General features: G+C 40.9%; 1 protein-coding gene across 6 annotated transcripts in view; it reads right to left on the reverse strand.

Annotated features, from left to right (window-relative positions):
• Window positions 1-21,705, reverse strand: part of LOC124790718 (spermatogenesis-associated protein 6) — a 166,494-nt gene that overhangs the window by 69,657 nt on the left and 75,132 nt on the right. For all 6 annotated transcript variants that reach the window (XM_047257810.1, XM_047257808.1, XM_047257806.1 and 3 more), the window contains exons 3-4: window positions 5,878-6,087; window positions 4,560-4,670 (exon numbers count right to left, since the gene is read on the reverse strand). In XM_047257810.1, coding sequence (XP_047113766.1) covers window positions 4,560-4,670; window positions 5,878-6,087 — 321 coding nt within the window. The remainder of the gene's footprint in view (window positions 1-4,559; window positions 4,671-5,877; window positions 6,088-21,705) is intronic.

A 21,705-nucleotide genomic window follows, 5' to 3' on the forward strand; every position in this document is an offset into this window, starting at 1 on the left:
TCATGAGAATGGACCGTTTGTTGCTGGTCATTCCCATATAGAAGGCTTCACAGTGTAGGCATGTCAGCTGGTAAATTATGTGGGTGCTTTCACACGTGGCTCTGCCTTTGATCGTGTACACCTTCCGGATTACAGGACTGGAGTAAGTGGTGGTGGGAGGATGCATTTGACAGGTTTTACACCGGGGGTGGTTACAAGGGTAAGGGCCGGAGGGTAGGTGGTGGTGGGAGGATGCATGGGACAGGTTTTACACTGAGGGCGGTTACAAGGGTAGGAGCCAGAGGGTAGGGAAGGTGGTTTGGGGATTTCATAGGGATGAACCAAGAGGTTACGAAGGTTAGGTGGACGGCGGAAAGACACTCTTGGTGGAGTGGGGAGGATTTCATGAAGGATGGATCTCATTTCAGGGCAGGATTTGAGCAAGTCGTATCCCTGCTGGAGAGCCACATTCAGAGCCTGATCCAGTCCCGAAAAGTATCCTGTTACAAGTGGGGCACTTCTGGAGTTCTTCTGTGGGAGGTTCTGGGTTTGAGGGGATGAGGAAGTGGCTCTGGTTATTTGCTTCTGTACCAGGTCGGGAGGGTAGTTTCGGGATGCGAAAGCTGTTTTCAGGTTATTGGTGTAATGGTTCAGGGATTCAGGACTGGAGCAGATTCATTTGTCACGAAGACCCAAGCTGCAGGGAAGGGACCATTTGATATGGAGTGGGTGGCAGCTGTCATAATGGAGGTACTGTTGCTTGTTGGTGGGTTTGATGTGGACGGATGTGTGAAGCTGGCTATTGGACAGATGGAGGTCAACGTCGATGAAGGTGGCATGGGATTTGGAGTAGGACCAGTTGAATCTGATGGAACCAAAGGAGTTGAGGTTGGAGAGGAAATTCTGGAGTTATTCTTCACTGTGAGTCCAGATCATGAAGATGTCATCAATAAATCTGTACTAAGCTTTGGGTTGGCAGGCCTGGGTAATCAAGAAGGCTTCCTCTAACCCCGACCCATAAATAGGTTGGCGTATGAGGGGGCCATCCTGGTACCCAAGGCTGTTCCCTGGGTTTTAAGGGAGAGGGTAAGGAGTCATTCCAATCCCGGGAGCGGAAAGACTTACCTTAGGGGGAAAAAAGGACAGGTATACACTCGCACACACACACACACACACACACACACACACACACACACACACACACACACACACACACACACACACATATATATATCCATCCGCACATACACAGACACAAGCAGACATTTGTAAAGGCCTTTTTTGGTGAACTAGAAAAAGGCAAAAAAGTGTTGGTTAGAGCTGGGCTATGTTGATCCTGTGGTGAACTTGTGTAGGTAGACAACGATGTGGATAAAGTTTAGGTGGTTGTATTGCCGTCAAAACACGTTAAAGGGTGGAGTAATTCGGGAAAATTTCGAAAAAACTACGTGTAAATGTATTAAAAGGAGTGGTTTTGTGGTGGCAGATTATGAAAATGAGGCTAACAATTGTCTGACGAAGAAATAATGACGTTAAAACCTGTGGGAAGCGGCTAAAAATGATCAGTGATGTGAGAAAAACGGGAATGGAAATAAAGCAAAAGTTATTAGAACTAGCTGAAATGGTTGTTTAATAGGTGAAAGGAATTGTTTGTGAAATAGAAACGGTGGATTTTATAGCAGTGGTAGTGTTGAAAGTGGAAAAATTTTTTTTTTTTTTTTTTTTGGTTATGGTTTGGAAGTGGGTTACGTATTATTACGTATTACGTATTATTGAGTATATATCGGCGGGATACAATTATATAGTAGATTACAGTAAAAGGGAGAAGGTGAATACAAAGTGAAACTACTGGCAAAAACAGAAAGAGAAAATAAGACGACAGAAAAGATTTCGTAATGCAACAGTGACAATAACAAACGTAATTGTTGGGTTCAAATTAATGATATGAATATAATAGAGGGAACCATTCCACGTGGGAAAAATATATCTAAAAACAAAGATGATGAGACTTACCAAACATAAGTGCTGGCAGGTCGATAGACACACAAACAAACACGAACATACACACAAAATGCAAGCTTTCGCAACAAACGGTTGCTTCATCAGGAAAGAGGGAAGGAGAGGGAAAGACGAAAGGATGTGGGTTTTAAGGGAGAGGGTAAGAAGTCATTCCAATCCCGGGAGCGGAAAGACTTACCTTAGGGGGAAAAAAGGACAGGTATACACTCGCGCGCGCGCGCGCGCACACACGCACGCACACACACACACACACACACACACACACACACACACACACACATCCATCCGCACATACACAGACACAAGCATAACTCACATTGCTCTGGGCATCAGTCCTGCATCTACGATATTTCCGAACCGGGGCGATACTAGATAGTGCCCCCCCCCCCCCCACCCCCCCACCCGCAACGCCACCCCACCACCACCAGCCTCTTTCCCTCAAGCGTTTGAGATAGGACGTCAAAAATTTTAAAAAATCATATTTTCAAAAACATGTTCATTTTGTAGCGCACATCTTTCTCAAGAGTCTGAAACATAAAACATATGTGCTCGAGGAAATGTAAAACATGTTATTTGGTCTTAAGTGTGCCAAAGTGCGATGCCACGCCTCTTCACACAACGTTCTTCCATCTACTGCTCCCAGTTGGGCGGTTTGGCATCCTGCCCCTCTTTTTTCTAAAAATAAAAATAAACCCCGCAATTAATACGGGATGAGATTATTTGTAAACAGGTGAACAACTTAAGGAAACTTGCACCCTTTATTGACTATTAGCTAATAACTTGCTGTTTTGTGTGACATAAAATTAAATATAGGATGCATAAAACCAGTAAAGACAAGAGACAAGCAAGATAATACACATTTCTTCAATTCTTAGCTCATAGCATTTTTTTCTCTCTAATCTTGCTACAGTTTTACATGACTTGTTTTCCTTTATGCGAAAGAATCATTACCTCATCAAAGTTCGTCAAACATTTTGTTACATGAAAAATTGAAATGTCGTTGTCTAACAATGAAAAAGATGTTAATACAAATGTTTTGCGGTCTGATTACGTCTATTTGGGCATTGTCTGCTAGATAAAACAAAACAGACCTTTCTAATATTGCAGCAATTGTAACACATGCCAAATGAACGCGACTGTTTTGGCACAAATGGTAATTTTTATAACACAACAGAATATAATCCACGAAGTACCAATGTGAAATGCCTATTAGGCCTACTACAAGTAAAAAGCTTTAAGTTAGGAAATAGTTTCACATTTCATTCATATGCTCCAGTTTCTCAAGCATGAGATCGAAAAGTAGTAGTGCGAAATTTTCATATAAATTTGGAATCGTCATATTCTTCCGTAATTTGTGTGATCTCCCCGTTTCTTCTGCAGCCTCATTCTAACAAACAATCTTGTCATCACTAATTCTCTAACTATTCCTGCCATTGTCAAAACTTATACGCCGGTTAACTTCACTAACCCTGCCAGAATCACCGGTTTAGTTATCCCGCGGTTATTCTCCCGTTAGGCGTTGTTATATGACTGTACAACGCGTTTTCCACGTTGCTTCCAGAATAGAACTGCTGCTAGCCGGGGACTGTACAACTGACCCTTACTAGTGTAGCGATCTGGGCAAAAATTTTCTGTCAAAATTTCATTTTCTTGGATACGCTGAAAAGATATACATAATCTTTCTTACCTGTTATTCCTTTATTTCTAATTTTGTCGTCTGGATCTATAGATTTTGTAGTAATTATAACAACACTGATCATTCGTAAACCCAATCAACCACATAATCAGACAGCTATTGGCATTCATCTCTTCAGCTTTACTCCGCTCAGCTCTTATAGCCCCATCCCCTTTCGTCTGTAGGAAAGTTTATTTCTACATGCGACAAGGATTCCCCTGACAGAGACATCACATACACTATGCAGACATTCAAAAATCAACTTATGGTTCAATCAGAAATAAACTTAGAATGTGTTTAAAAATCAACAGGGATGCATTTCAAAATCGTATGAATAATTGATAGACTAATGTGCGTTGGATGCTAGGTGCTTTGTTAAACAAGGTTTTTTGCCTCAAGAATATGAATTATGAATTTGGCGCTCGCCCCCCCCCCCCCTCCCCCCGCAATTGCCACTCGAGTCAGATACCTCAGTTTGCCTCCCCCCCACTTCCTAGAGCTGGGCCTGCTGCACATGCTTGAATCTGGTAGCTTGGGTGCGCCAGTAAAATTTTTCCTGGTGGCATCTAGCCATTCATGTCTTATTGCTGCAGTATTATTCTGCAGTAGTAGGATACAATAATATCCATTGTTAGAGTATCCGTTCTTACCACTCAGAATTATAAAAATTTAACTGAAAACTAAAAGAATGAAAAATTCCCAGAATTCTAAAAAATTCCCATTTTTTTCTGGATTAAAAATATTCCCTGTGTTTTCCCAGATCTCCCGGTTGTCCCAGGTCATATACATCCTTGTCATTTAGGCCCAAATCTTTTTCTCAGATACTCCATGTTAATTAATAACTGTCTTTTTAGCATTAACCATTAAAAAGGTAAATTTGATTTACCGAGGCATTCACAGCTGATGGTGTAGAGACATCAAGTAATTCACTCTCTGTCAATATGATTTCCTCTATTGTGGTTTTGGTAGAAGTTTCAAGTTTTGGTGACAAGATTCCCTGTAAAGAAGGAAAAAATGTCAGTAGATCATACACATACATCTACAACATATGGCAGAATCGTCAGAATAAAATTTATTACATCTCACACGTTAATATGTCCGAATAATGATATGACATAACAACTTGTCATTATGGAAGTCTCCTGAACTGAAATTAGTTAACAAGTATGAAGCTCTTCTTTCAACTATCAAATAAGCTAGCAGATTTCAAAGAATGTCAATAAGTTTTAGGCTAACTCATAAGTATCTTTAATACACATTATGCAAGCAGCATTTATGATATCACTCTAACAGACTGTAGCTCCAGTAATGTGCTGAAGCAGTGTATTCTACATTTGAAACATCAACAATAAAAGTTTTAGGGATACAAATACAGTATCGTGGATGAAAATGTATTGACCAGTTAATATAAACCTTGGCAAAGTGTCTTTTAAGACTAGCTATTTTACTTCATAGGTTGAATTTTAAATTGCATAGCATTTTAAGCCCATCTTGCAGCTCATCAGTGCATCTCCATTGTTTATGGATTTGATTACTTGAGCACTGGATGATGCCACTTGCTGATTTCTTCAATTGCATTTACATTGGCACAGTGATGAAATACTTTTTCAAGATGTCTTTTAGCATATGGACAACAACTTGCCTCTTGTGATTATACATTTCAAAGTGGAATGGTCTTTAGGTATATAACATTCTGAATTTCTATTTTCACAGGTTGTTTGACATTCTAAGGATCAGTTTACAGGTAAACTCTTCTTATGACTTGAGTAAGGACAATATAAAAAAGTGGCACACATCAAAATTTTAATAGAAAAAATAAAATAATATTACTTGCTACAGTTGCAATAGAAGAACTTTGTGACTGACATATTGCAGTGGAAGCATTGTCAACATACAGCCAGCGAGGTGTGCTGAGGTTCTGCGCGTAGCTGTAAAATAGACAACACAGCTAGCATGTGGTGCCTGAGGGACAAGTACAATTAGCAGATCACTCACTCCTACCACTCAATTCTCTGAACTATCAATCATACAGTTATTTTAACCAAAGTATATGTTTTTTATTTCATGTTCTCTCCATATCTGTATTATAAAAGGCTTCTATGTCATTCTGCTTCCCTTTGTACTTCTCACACTACTTCATTTTCTCTTGTAATAAACATAAAAAAAGCCTCACTCTTGTTTCATATCAAATGTGCAACTCTTACAGGAAAGGCATCCGTTGGATCCATTAGTAAGTCAGCTTCAGTAGTTTTTCTCCTGCATGAGCTGGGATACAACAGATCCATCAATGTTGTCTCAAATGTGGCCAACACAGATTCTGATCCCGTTATTGACCACTGAATCAAATCCACATACAATTTTTCTTTTTCCAAAGCTTCTTGCAAATCAGTTAAGAAAGAAATATCTGGAAATATCTGAGAACAGAAAAAAATTAAAACTATTTTGCTACGAAAACAGGGAAAATATGTTTGCAATCAGCAACGTAACATCAAAATCAAATGATATTACAGCATTACTATAATTACAAAAACACCACATGCCTCATTACACCAAATAAAGCAAGTGATCTATGAAGGAGTTTCTAATTTAAAAAATATCTGAATAGTTGTTTTTATTATGTTAATACATTTCAGTATTTAAAGTAATAATAGATTTTACTTGACAACACAGAATAAGCTAACATTATATTCACAAGGATGAGACACTGGTGTAGCAATAATAGGGAAAGGACAGATTGCCAGTCACCACATAGAGGAGGCACCGAGCCACACACAACCACAATGAAAAGAATGGCAGAAATGTTCAGCTTTTGAATTTTGTCCTTTATTAGAGCTAGAAAAAATACACATTCACACAGGAAAAATTCACACACACATAGCCATTGTTATCTAAGGACATCACACACATCCATGCCTGAGGCAGGATTCGAACCTGCGACCATAGTAGCAGCATGGTTCCAGACTGAAGCACCCAGAACCGCTTGGCCACAGCGGCCAGCTAATAGGGGTGGACAGGGACACTGTGTAGGTAGGGGGGGCAGCAGAATACCACTGTGGGAGTACTGGGTAGGATAGTGAGGGGGATATTTCTGGATTCAGGATTAAATGAGATGTAGTCGAAGCCCTGGCGGAGTATGTGATGTAGTTGCTCCAGTCATTGTTGGTACTGAGTCACAAGAGGAGTGCTTCTTTGTGACTTGACAGTAGGTATGTGGGAGATGATATGTGACTGGAAATTGTTGGTAGGTTTGATACATATGTATGTACTGATGTAGCCATCCTTGGGGTGGAGGTTGATATCAAGGAAAGTAGCTTGTTGAGCTGAAGAGGACCGGGTAAAGAGAATAGGAGAGAAGGTGTTTTGGAGGAACACGGATACAGTGCCTCACGCTCAGTCCAGATCATGAAAATGTCATCACTGTACTTGAACCAGGTGAGAGGTTTGGGACTCTGGGTGGTTAGGGACAATTCCTCTAGATGGCCCATGAATAGGTCAGTATATGATGGTGCATTGCAGGTGCCTTTTACTGAACCATAGAGTTGTTTGTAGGTAGTACCTTGAAAGCAGAATTCCATCTCTCAGCTGTATGAGAGTCATTGATGACATCTTCAGAGTTTGGACTGAGGGCAAGGCCATCCTATCCACATGTATCCAGAAACTCAATTTCCCCCCCCCCCCCCCTGCCTCACTCACTTCAACTGGTCCTCCTAAGTTGAATAAGCCACCATCCTCAATGCTGATCTCCGCTAAACAGATGACTCTATCAGTACTTCTGTCCACATCAGACATACCAACCACCAACAGTACCTCCACTTCAACAGCTGCCACCCAATCCACACCAAGAAGTTTCTTCAATACAACTTAGCCACCCATGGTCATCACATCTGCAGTAATGAGCAGTTTCTCTCCAAATATACCAAGGGTCTCGTTGAAACCTTTACAGACCAAAATCACTATCCCAACCTTGTACAGAAACAAATCTCCCTTACCTAGTCTCTCCATTCACCTACCATCACCCACATGACCACTGTCTGCCACAAATGAGCACTCTTGACACAGTGCCACTGATAATGAGAGCAACTGAATCACATTATCTGCCAGGGTTTCAACTGCCTTTCTTCATGCCCTGAAGTGAGAAATACCCTCCCCACTATCCTATACAAACCTCTCAAAGAAGGAGGTACTCCACAAGCCATCACATGGTGTGTGGTGAAGGGTACCATGAACCACTATTTGTCATTCCCTTCCCTGTTCCACTTGCAAATAAAGTGAAAAATTACTGATATATGCCTCCATACAAGCTCTAATTTCTCGTATCTTATCTTCATAGTCCTTATGTGCAATGTATGTTGGCAGCATTAATTAGCTGCAAATGCTGGTTCTCTAAATTTTCTCAATACTGTTCCTCAAAAAGAATGTCGCGTGTTGTTTGAACCTACCAGTGACAAACCTAGCAGCCCACTCTGGATGTGTTCCTTTAATCTGACGTGGTGCAGATCCCAAACGCTTGAGCAGTACTCATGAGTAGATTGCACCAGCATCCTATACGTGGTCTCCTTTCCATGTGAACAACACTTTCCTCAAATTCTCACAATAAACCGAAGTCGACCATTTGTTTTCCCTACCACAGTTCTCACATGTTTGTTCCATTTCATATAGCTTTTCGTGTTATGCACAGATATTTAAAAGACTTCACTGTGTCAAGCAGGACACTATTGATACTGTATCTGAACATCCAAGATTTGTTCTTTCTATACATCCACAATAAGTTACATTTTTCCATGTTTAGAGATAGCTGCCATTCATCACACCAACTAGAAATTTAGTCTAAGTCATTCTGTGTCTTCCTCCAATCACTCAACTTTGACACCTTGCCATACACCACAGCACCATCAGCAAACAACTGCAGATTGCTGCCCACCCTGTGCACCAAATCATTTATGTATATAGGGAACAACAGCATTCATATCCCCTTCCCTGGGGCACTCCTAAGGATACCCTTGTCTCTGATGAACACTTGCCATCAAGGACAACGTACTAGATTCTGTTATGTAAGAAGTCTTCGAGCCACTCACATATCTGTGAATTTACTCCATATGCTTGTAGCTTCATTAACAGCCTGCAATGAGGCACCATGTCCGACACTTTCTGGAAATCTAGAAATATGGGATCTGCCGGTTGCCCTTCATCCATAGTTCGCAGTATATTATGTGAGAAAAGGGCAAACTGAATTTTGCACAAGTGATGCTTTCTGAAACCATACTGATTTGTGGACATAAGCCTCTCAGTCTCAAGAAAGTTTAATACAATCGAACTGAGAATAAGTTCAAGGATTCTGCAGAAAACCAAAGTTAGGGATATTGGTCTGTAATTTTGTGGGTCCATTCTTTTACTCTTCTTATATACTGGAGTCATCTGCACTTTTTTCCAGTCACTTGGAACTTGGTGCTGGGCAAGAGATTCATGATAAATGCAAGCTAGATAAGGAGCCAATGCCGTGGGGTACTTTCTGTAAAACCAAATTGGGATTTCATCTGGACCTGATGATTTATTTGCTTTCAAACCTTTCAGCTGTTTCTCTACACCAGGGGTGCTTACTACTATGTGGTCCAAATGGGAGTCTGTCTGATAGTCAAATGATGGCATGTTTGTATGATTCTCCTGTATGAAAGATTTCTTGAACATGAAATTTAAAACTTCAGCTTTTGTTTTGCTATCTTCAACTGTCATACAAAACAGACTGGTCAACAAGGGACAACATTTTACATATGACCAGAATTTTCTTGAATTCTCTGCTAGATCTTTTGCCAAGGCATGATGGTGGTAGTTGTTGCATGCTTTGCACATAGATCTTTTGATAGAAGCACAAAGCTCTAATAACCTTTGCGTGTTGTTATTTGTGTGTTCTCTTTTGAACTGTGAGCACGACAGCCTCTGCTTCCTCAGCATCTTATGAATTTCATTATTTAACCATGGTGGGTCTTTTCCATCCCTTATCCACTCACTAGGCACATAACTCTTCAGACCATGATTTACAATCTGCTTTAACTTCGCCCACAATTCCTCTACATCCATCTTACTGGAACTAAGTGACATCAGTTCACAGTTTAAGTGAGATACTAACAACTGCTTATCTCTACCCAGCACAAACACTCTCCTAGCCTTCTTGGCTGATTTATCAACTTATGTAACCATAATTGCTATAATGACATCATGATCGCTAATCCCCATTTCTATACTGGCACTGTCAATAAGGTTTGAACTATTTGTAGCTACAAGGTCTAAGATATTTCCATTGTGTGGGAGCTGCTGAGCTCGCTGCTCAAGACAGCTTTAAAAAAAACATGTTCAAAAGTCATCATTTGAATACAGTTCAATGCAGAATTGTGTGGTCAGCTGGTTGCTGCATCAACACCTACTTGTGCAGCAGTCTGGCCAGTGAGCAGGGCAGTGTCACCAGTGGCAGCGCAGGTGCCTGCAGACAGCTGTTTGCATTTTCATCATGTATACAACTTTTGGAGAAAAACTGTGAGTATGATGAATACTGACAAACTGCCTATTGGCTTCTGTCTCGGGTCCTTCCGCCGACGTTCATCTAATGATTTTTCTGACGTTTCGCCAGCACGAGTGGCTGGCATTGTCAAAGCTTCATCCTCCATTGCCGGTGGTGAACTGGAGGCGAGCTCGTGGCCGCAGACTATATGCACCTGGCGCGCCAATGTCCAAGGGCTTCTCCGCGGTCATTTCCGGTGCGGTTCTCCTCTTGCTACCTGCGACGGTCGTTTGCTGCAGTACGGGAAGCCAGGATCCGTTTACCTTAAGGCTTTCCTCTTTCTTGTTGAAACTGTTTGCGTGTTTTTGGATTTCTACAGCTTCTCTGAACAAGCGTGTGTGATAGTGCTTCTCTACAGCCAGAACTTCCGTGTCGGCGAATTTTATTACGTGGTCGGTCTCATTCAGTGCGTGCTCTGCCACAGCCAGAAGTAGAAAAGGACAAGAAACTGCCATTTCTAGATGTCCTGGTCACAAGGGACGGCGAAAACCTGGGACACAGCGTGTATCGAAAACCAACACACACAGACCGATACCTGCACAAACTGTCAAACCACCACCCGAGCCAGAAAAGAGGCATGATCAGTACGCTCGTAACGAGAGCAGGACGAATATGTGAGCCTCAACACCTCAAACGAGAAATGCAACACCTGGAAACTGTTCTGAGGAGCAATGGGTACTCCACAAATTACATTGGAAGTGTAACAGAGCCAAACACTCAGCGAAGTAAAGAACCAGAAAAAGAAATGTCGGGTACGGCCTTTCTGCCATACATTCCCAGAGTGACGCACAGAATCGGCCGTATATTGCGCAAACACAGCGTAAAGACAATTTTCAAACCGACAAGGAAGATCAAAGAGTGTCTTAGATCGGCGAAGGAGAAAAGAGACCCACTTGCAATGTCGGGAATATACCGTATACCATGCACATGCATGGAATGCATGTCGGAATGACTGGACGATCAATTAACACCAGGATCAAAGCGACATTGCAGGTTGGGGCAGGTGGAGAAATCGGTCGTGGCAGAGCACGCACTGAATGAGACCGACCACGTAATAAAATTCGCCGACACGGAAATTCTGGCTGTAGAGAAGCACTATCACATGCGCTTGTTCAGAGAAGCTGTAGAAATCCAAAAACACGCAAACAGTTTCATCAGAAAGAGGAAGGCCTTAAGGTAAAAGGATCCTGGCTTCCCGTACTGCAGCGAACGACCGTCGCAGGTAGCAAGAGGAGAACCGCACTGGAAATGACCGCAGAGAAGCCCTCGGACGTTGGTGCGCCAGGTGCATATAGTCTGCGGCCGTGAGCTCGCCTCCAGTTCACCACCGGCAATGGAGGGTGAAGTTTTGACAATGCCAGCCACTCGTGCTGGCGAAACGTCAGAAAAATCATTAGATGAATGTCGGCGGAAGGACCCGAGACAGAAGCCAATAGGCAGTTTGTCACAAGTGGCCACGAAAGCCTTAACAATTTTGTATGATGAATACTGTTAGGCCCTCTCCATTTGAAATTCATGAGTAGATATTTGAAGAACTTAGAGTTGTAGAGTATCACACAATAGGTATTCTACAGGATATTCATTCAGAATCCTCTTCGTGAGACACTGTCTTGTAGAAGCATTGTCCATGTGAAGCTGAGGGCTACACCTGCTGTAGCACAGATACTAGCAGCATCTTCCATTCCGGACAGGCTTCAGAAGAAGAACAAGAGAAAGAGTATCTTACAAAACCCCTTCTCTCCAATATCCAATTACACATTCCTTCCCCAATTCCCCAGATATCCAATCCAAAGTGTGATCCATTCCATGCTGAGGGGTGCATGGCACATGGGAACATGTGTCATTAATAGAGCCTAGAGGATACTGCGAGACCTCCCTGAGTAATTAGCCTTGCAGCGTATGGGGTTCTGTTGTGTCAATCAAACATTTCTCCAATTGTCGTGGGACCAAAATGGAGACTACAGAACAAGAGAAAACAAAAAACTGAGGAACATGACAAGACCCCAAACATCGGGATTGGAACCAATGGAAGCAGTTTCAGCAACTGGATCAAACAACAGACCAGTCCAAGAAGTGGAAATTGTCATGGATAAGTTGGACCAGGTAAAGAGTAAATCTTTGTCTGGGGCTCAAAGGAAAAAACTTCTCAAAGATCAACAACAAAAGGAGGGTAAGGAATGGCTTCCTAAACAAAAATGGAGGGAACTAAAAGGTTCTGAACCTAAGACCTCAAAAAAAGAAAAAAGATGTCTCAGAGTGAAGGGGTAAACAGAGCCCATCCACTGCTAAGACAGGAAACAAGAGAACAAGGAAGGAGTCAAATACTCAATTCTCAAGATAATCAAATGCAGAAAAAGCTGCAGCAAAAGAGGGAAACAGACCTACAGTGCTGCAGTCTCGGTTTTCAGGATACAGTACTGAGGTATCAGTTTTCAGGATGGTGTTTATCCAACAGAGATTTCCACTCCTTAATGTGATCTTGTAGCAAGTGAAGCTTGTTCAGATGGCTCTGTTTGAGAAGACTGGGAGGGTCAATCTGGACAAACGTGCTCTTGTCTTTGTCTGTGAGGGGATGGCACAGTGGAGTGGCTTAAGGAGATGGCACCCAAGATATCTTCATGGGAGAGGCAAAGCTGCTGTTCTTGGCGGCAGATAAACTCTTCAAGACCACAAAGGTACCAATCTAGGTACCAAAACGTCTTAAGTTTCTTCTGCAAAGATTATAACTAAGGCTGCAGAACCAGGGGTCTTAACAAAGGATTGGAGGATAATAAACTGAAAGGTTGTACAGGACAGCCAAACACTTGTGGTCTAAGTCAGTGAAAAATCTGTGAAGGTAATGTGAGAACAGAACCTGAGACTGTATTGAAAACAGAATCTGAGATCATACTTAGGGTTCTCACAGGTTACTGCCAGAGTAATCAAAGATATCAGCATGAGGGAAACTGCAAGTGTTGCAAATAAACCTGCAACCAGTAAAGGGACAACTGCTGCACTGACTCATCTTCTGGGGAGACGGGAATTGGATGTGGCCCTGATCCAGGAACACTATCTGTACAAAGGTGGCATCTCAGGCCTCAGAGGAACTGGAGGTAAGTTAATTTATCCTATAAATATAAGTAACTCCAGAACACGCATTTACATCAAAAATGGAATTTCATTCATGTTGAAGGAATACTTTTGTTCCAGGGACTTAGTGGTGATGAAATGAAACAGTGTGAGGAAGGAAGAATGAGAGAAATTATACTGGCCTCAGCTTACCTTCCTTATAACAGTCTCCTCCCGCATAGGGAGTGAGGAGAATGGTAGACAGCTATTAACAACAAAATAAACAACTGCTGGTTGCAAATGGTGGGCTCCATGTGGTTCCCAAGTCGTGCAGCGACCGTAAACCATAAAATTACCAAATATGCAGCAACCAGTCACAAAATCATGTTTTATTTATTCACTTTTGCAAATCGCTTTCAACCAGTATGTGCCATGAGTAGTAATACTGTCTTAAGCACAGGTCAAACATAAAGTTTATGTTTGACCTCTGCTTAAGACAGTATTACTACTCATGGCACATATCGGTTGAAAGCACCGATGATGGCTGTTAATCAGTTGAAATCGATTTGCAAAAGTGAATAAGTAAAACATAATTTTGCGACTGGTTGCTGCATATTTGGTAATTTTAATTGCTGATTGGCTGTGAAGCCAGTGTCCACAACCTGGTGTGGGGTAGCAATAACACCAACAGCAGATTAAATTTACTAAGAAGCAATCTGGAGATTCTGAATATGGGCAGGGAAGATAAGAAGGGAAAAAGTACCTGACATAACTTTTCAATCCATACTAATGGATAGCTATGTCAAACAAAAGCATGTGCCACTTGACCCATCTTTACCTGATCACATTTACATTAAGTTTGAGGTTGATGTGGGTGTGAAACAGACCAGGGCCTACATGAAACTTAGGAAAACAGAAAAGACATGAATTCATGCCAGAGAATATGTTGATTTCAAAACAATCTAGAAGGTGGTGGGAATGTTTCAACTGTCCAAGTCTCCAGCAGATGGTGTCTTTCCAGCTCGACTGCAACAAGCAGGAGAGAGTTTAATTAGACTCCTTTTTTAGGCTGTTTAAAGTTAACATAGCAGCAGGAATAATTCCTAATGCTTGGCATACAGTAAGGGTTGTTTCCATTCTGACACCAGGGCGAAATGCTCATACCAAGGCTAAGGATATGGGACCAATTGCTCTGGTCCTTGGGCAGGATAAGGAAAGGAGGCTAAAGTATGGTGGAATGAAGGGGAACAGAAGGTGGCTGGTAAGGAGCTTGGCAAGGTGCAGACACTGGACTGTTTAGCCACAACAGGCAGATTCAGCAACATACCTACTATTAGGATGGAGGCAATGCTGGACATATCCTCATTACATCTTTGTCTTACAATGGAGGCACTGGCAGGGACGTTCAGGTTAAAAACAGGAAGTAATGGAATACCCTTAGTATATCCAGAATCCCACACCAATACAAGGAATGCAGTGCATATAGGATTGACCAGGGAATGCTGGACAACTATACAATAACTTCTAGCTGCTTCAACAAAAACCTTTCAATGTAACCACAGGAAGCAGGGAGCAGGGAGAAGAACAAACCACAACACAATGCAGGAGACATAGCCTGGTTTACTGACCAATCAAAAACAGATCAAAATGTTGGAGCTGGTGAATATGAAGAACAGCCTAGACTTGAGAGAGCAATCTCTTTCTAGGGGAACTGGTCATGATGTTCCAGGTGCAAATATCTGCTGTCAGGGTGTCATGGAGGAGGATTTGCATATGCACTACAAAGACTGAAGCATCTACATTTATTCAGACAGCCAAGCAGTAATTAAATATCTATCAGCCCCTGCAATGAGAACAAATGTTGTTGCTGAATGCCATAAAGTCCTTGTGAGACAAGGGAAAATCAACAGGGTAAACTTTCTGTGGTCCCTGGTGATTCAGGAATCAGTGGCAATGAACAAGCTGATAGGCTGGCAAGGACAGATGTGATGACTCAATTTACTGGACCAGAATCTGCCCTAACCATCACTCAGGAGAATGTTAACCCTTTCACTGTGCATTTACTCTCAAGCGGCTCCCGCCTTGTGTTCGTTATTTTCACCCAGTGTGTGTATATATGACTGTAGCAGTCTACCGTTATTATTGAGATAAAAATGTGACGCAAAATCCAGTATTGTCAGTGTAAATCGTTTCCTTTTATTAAATCTTTGTTCAGAAAGTCTTATTTTGTTCAAAAAAGGTACTTTATTAGGAGAAAAAATACAAAACATATTAAATAGTAATACTTCAAAGTGTGGTATCTCTTGAAAGAAAAATTCAAACATAAAGGCACATTACATTTTACACAAATGTATCTTGTGTAACTTCGTTTATCATGTTTTGCACATACAATACACCTTCTCTGGACAGCCTTCTTCTTTGAAGTTCCTGGGATTAATGAGATAAAGTGGCACTCGGTTAGGCGTAAGGGATTGTCACCATCAGCCGATCTCCTTCCACGATGTCCCTCTGTTTGTTGTTGGTGGTGAATCTCTAGGATCTCCTTGATAAGTTTCTGTTGAAAATCAGATACTGAAATATTTCGCCCCGTTTGAGTTTTATATAATGCATGCGCACTGAGCAGAGACAGATCCACCAAATGAAAAATACTTTTTTATACCATTTTACAGTTTTTCGTACACATTCTACTGAACTTAGCATCATGTCGCTCCTGTCGATGGCCCCCATGTTTTCAGTGTAGTTTACGATGCAAGCTGGTTTTGTTTTTGGTTCATTCATGGTTCTGTCAATTTTGTCAGTCGCTGTAATTTCACTTGTATGATGAGTTGAAAGCATCCTCACTTCCTACTTGTCCTCCCACTTCCGAGCAAGAAGTTTATCTGTTGACATTAACTCAATCTCGCCTCTTCTAAGTTTTTTTTGATAAAGCAAGCATGCCTTTTCGGTTTGTTCTCACAGTTCCACAGGCATTAGTCACTCTGTCATACAAATAAGAAAATAACGTTGGGCTAGTGCACCAATTGTCAACATATCATGTGTGACCTTTACCAAGGTAACGTCCAAGCAAAGTGAGAACAATGCTTCCAGGTATTCCAACATTTACACCAAAGTCAGTTTCTTTCTTTACATCTGTTGCTGCACCCACACAAATAATAAAGTCAAGAATATAACCAGTTTCACAGTCACATAACATAAAAAATTTTACACCAAATCTGCGGCATTTGGAAGGAATGTACTGCCTGAAGAAGACACGACCTTTGAAGAAAGCTAAACTTTCGTCAATGCACAAATTTTTAAAAGGATAGAAAGCACCTGGAAATACTTTTCTTAAGTGATCCACAATTCGACGTAATTTCAAGATGTTGCCATCTCCAGGGTCCTTACTGTTATCAGCAAAATGTAACATTCTAAGTAACAGAAGATATCTATCTCTCAGCATGCTTTGCACAAACATTGGAGTAGACAGTAACTGATCATTGGTCCAATAACTGTTTATTTTATTTTTTATCACTTGAGCCATCAGAAAATTTACAACAAGGAAACAGTAAACTTCGTCACTGTTTGTGTTTTTCCAACGTCGCAGTCTTGATTTTTCACTGGCATCATTGCAAAGGTGTTCATAATACAAATTACATTGCTCAGCTATGTAGCTCACAATTTCTTGGCTAAAAAAAACTTGGAAGCAGTTGTATACAGTACATAAATAATCTAAATTGACGATTTTGCAAACGGAACCACTGTTATCGAAATTATACACTATAGGGTCCAAATCAGAGTCTTTCCATCTAAAATCAATTGTTTTGCATTTCTTAGGAGATTTTTCAGGCATACGCTCAGGCTCTTCTTCGGAATCGGAGAAAGAATCGACATAACATCAAAATCTGGATCTGCATTTACTGGTTCAACATTTGTTGGTTCACAAATACTTTTTTATATTTGTGGTGACAAATTTATCTGCCAGCTCGTCGTTGTCATTATCTGTCCACCCATAATCAGCTGGATTGGGGATGATGATTTCCTTGCCGTCACTTTGGTTTAGAATACTCAGCAGCTCATTGTCTGTAAACAGACGGTAACGTCGCGTCATTTTATTCGGTAACGCAGAAATGGCCGCACACAAACTAGGTAATATAGCGATACGAATGAACTCAGCAGAAAGAGAATTCAGCATTCAATAGTCGTTCAGGTATTTCCTAGTATTCCAACAATTAAACTGCATACTTGCGCAACAATTAACTCCGACTTGCTGGCCCGATTGTCGGCGTTATACATAACTATACGACTGTAGCAGGGAACCACTGTAAGTATTTTTTATAGCAAATAGTATACATAGGTCTGGAGCACTGAAATGATTAGAGTATATTTATTTCTGGAGCAGTGAAAGGGTTAAATCAAAAATATGAACCTGTATCAGAAGGCAGAATGCAAAATATTGGACTATGATCCAAAAACAAAAACAGTGCAAGCTAAAGACATGAAAACAATCAATTATCTGCTGCTCCATGAGATCCACAGCACAGTGGCTAATGGCACTCAGGTTGATGCCGTGTTCCTTGATTTCAGTAAGGCATTTGACACAGTCCCACAATGCCATTTAATTAAAAAAATATGAGCTTACGGAGTATCAGAGCAGACCTGTGATTGGATTCAAGACTTTCTTGCAGATAGAACTCAACATGTAGCTCTTAATGGAACTAAATCAACAGATGTAAAGTTAATATTCAGAGTACCAAAAGGAAGTGTGATAGAACTGTTGCTGTTAACAATATATATAAATGATCTAGCAGAAGGTGTCAGATGCTCTTTAAGGCTATTTACAGATGATGCAGTTGTCTATACCAAAGTAGCAACACCAGAAGATAGTAAGAATTTGCAGAACAACCCGCAGAGGATTGATGAATGGTGCAGACTCTGGCAGCTGACCCTGAATGTAAATAAATCCAACATATTGCACATACAAAGGAAAAGAAATCCACTACTGTACAGCTACACTATTTCCACTACTGTACAGCTACACTATTGATGCCAAACAGCTGGAGACAGCCTCTGCCATAAAATATCTAGGCATAACTATCCAGAGCAACCTTAAGTGGAATGACCATATAAAACAGATAGTGGGAAAAGCAGACACCAGACTCAGATTCATTGGAAGAATCTCGAGGAAATGTAACTCATCCATGAAAGACATGGCTTATAAGGTGCTTGTTCACCCAATTCTTGAGTATTTTTCTTCTATCTGGGATCCCTTTCACGTAAGACTGATAGAGGAGATAGAGAAGATCTAACAAAGAGCGGAGCTTTTTGTCACGGGATTATTTAGCTGCCGAGACAGTGTTACGGAGATGCTAAACAAACTGCACTGGCAGACATTACAAGAGAGGCGTTGCACATCACGGAGAGATTTACTATTGAAATTTCACGGCATCACTTTTCAGGAAAAGTTGGACAACATATTACTTCCCTCCACATACATCTTGCGAATTGACCACGAGGAGGAAATTAGAGGCAATACAGAGGCTTACTGCCAATCATTCTTCCCACGCACTATTTGCAAGTGGAACAGGGTTGGAGGGATCAGATAGTGGTATAGATAGTGTGCTCTGCCACCCACCATTAGGTGGCTTGCGGAGTATGATGTAGATGTAGATGTAGATTGATTGAAATAATTTTATCAAAGAGAAGTTCTGTAATCCTGTAATCCTGGGCTTGCACAGGAGGCAGACTAAATTCATGGTAGGACTAATGACAGGCACTGAAAGTTTAAGAAACATCTACATATTATGGAAAAAGAGACAAAAGTCTCTAAGTGTAGGCTGTGTGGGGAGGGTGATGAAACTGTGTCATATCTAATCTTCCAATATGAAGCGCTGGAGATCTAAAGACCCAAGTATTCAGGAGATCAAGTCTGGGAGAAATTGTGTCTCATAAATAACCAGTAAAGGGTCTCCTCCTACTCTTATTAAAGGGTACTGGTTGGCCTTACTAGAATCACTGGGAGTGAAACAGCACAACAAAATACATTTTGGTGCTGGCAATAATGGGCTGGGTCTGTTGTTGTTTCTGTCTCCCTGTTGAAACCAAATCAAATCAAATCATTGAGAATTCTATGTTCATCAAGTTTAAACATGCTGAAAATATTGACACATTTGAGAGTGCAGGTGGCAATATTTGGAAATCTGAGCACTGTGACAGATCTATTAGTAATGTTGCTGTAGTGCAAGCAGGTTACGGAACCCAGAATATAAAAGTTTGCAATGTAAGTTTTGAATGCCCAAATGAAGCAATATCATACCACCTTAAACAGTATGGTAACATTTTCAAAACTGAAAATGATTAATGGTCTGGCATTTTCCAATATGAAATTGACAGTGGTGTACAAGATTTTCAGATGGAATTAGGAAGATACATTCTGTCTTATGCAGCATTACTTGCAAGAAACTAAGGTTTATAATGTACAGTGGGCAACCGCAAACATGTTCCATGAGCCACTCTACTAACTACCTGTGTACTAATTGTGCTAGAAGGATACTGGTGCAGTTCCCCATGGAAAGAAATGATAATTTAATGGACACAAGTGACATCCCCAATAGTTGTGCACAAGTCACGAACAGAGTAGAAGCTTACACCCCATTGCTGCCAGTTACCATGACAGTTGCTGTAGTGCAAGAGACAACTAAACATGCACATGAAATGGTAACAGAAACTCAGAAACCAGAAGCAGAAAGTCTAAAAACAACAAGGCCCTCAATAGAAAGCCAATCTGTGGCTGCAAACATTCCAGAAACTCAGCCAAAGAAGGTACAGCCAATGAACAAAATCACGTTTGAAAGTAGAAAAGAAAAAGGGAAAATTGGGCAAACTAAGACTGATGAAGAGGTAATACAGGCAGAAGGTAGTGTTGCCTTCAAAAATGACATGTCCCAGATGACTACGTCAATTGACATACACCACAAGTGCCTCACAAAAACATGCAGTCAAAAACTCTGTGCCCTCTGAAATTAAAGATGATACCCCTGTCAGATTAAAGATATCATGCTCAAACAGCCTGCTAAAGAATCAAGTCAAATTCTGTCATGCAAATGAAAGAATGAAGACCCTCATCAGGCAAAAGTGAAAACAAAGTCTGAAGGGGAATAAGCTAAAACACCTGAACAACCAGCTGATGTCAACAGGATTCATTCATACGATTCCAGTGATATGGGTAATGTAAAACAAATGGAATGGGCAAATGATGTGGATGATGATGTGTCCACATAGCCACCTAACAAATAAATGGTGCACTCTTAACATAAGTCAGATATCCAGTGTCACTAAGCCAGTTGCCCTTAGCAATGTCTTAAGAGATATTAAATGTGATGCAGTGAAGGAATCAAACTGTCAACTTCACAGTAATTACTAGTGTCGACCCAGAGGCTAAAACTGGTACCACCATTATAATACACAGCATTATTGAAATAAAAAATGTAGAATTTTTACTGTGTGTACACTGGATCACTTGTTCCACTCATGATATAATCTTTGTGAACATTTATGCCTCATCTGGTAGTGAAAACAAAGCTGCTAGAACTTTTCCAGTTACTTCACTGAAATAATAATAAACTTGTTGTCAGTTATGATTTTAACTGTGCAATTAGTGATGATGATCAGAAACTGCATCCAAAATTTATCAACTTGAAGATACTTGGCAAATTTTGAACTCCTCCCGAACCGAGTTCACTTATTTTTATACTAATGGACATAATGACTTGACAGGGTATATGTATCATCTTTAATCCTAGCTCAAATAGTCAAAACTGGAACAAAACCACTGATATTCTCAGATCATTGCAGCTACATCTACCTGGTAAAATTCCCAAAAACACATTTCTCCCAAAAGAAAGGCATTTGCAAGCTTAAAATTAGCCATTTAGAGGAATATGTGTTGACACAAGATATTCATATATAAAAATTAACAGACCAAAGGAAGCAATTATATTAATAATGTACTTTAAAATGCTTTTGATAGGGTTAATCATAAGCATCTGGCAAAGCCATAATTAAAATAGACTTTTGTATCAAGTTCATGAATGTGATTCAGAATATTTTGGGCAATGCTGTATCACAAGTCATTATTAATGGTACACTATCTGCTGGCACCAACACACCATGCAGCAAAGAGGTTGTGAGACGATAGATGGAGGCCAACAACAGACTCACAGGAAAGCGACACCAACACCCTCTCAGCTACCAGTATTTAGATCACCACTGTGGACCGGAGAGCGAGTCTGTCACAGTCTGTCGCATCAAGAAGTTCCAGTGTCATCAGTCGCAGCCCAATGGGAATCACAGTAGCAGTTAAGCCTGGTGCAACTTAAGACACAGGTGGTACATAGCAACCATAAAAGTGTACATAGTGCTGCCGTTGGTCCACAAGTTGTGATTTGTACCATGT

Source organism: Schistocerca piceifrons, chromosome 1 (assembly GCF_021461385.2).
Source record: "Schistocerca piceifrons isolate TAMUIC-IGC-003096 chromosome 1, iqSchPice1.1, whole genome shotgun sequence".
NCBI lineage: Eukaryota > Metazoa > Arthropoda > Insecta > Orthoptera > Acrididae > Schistocerca > Schistocerca piceifrons.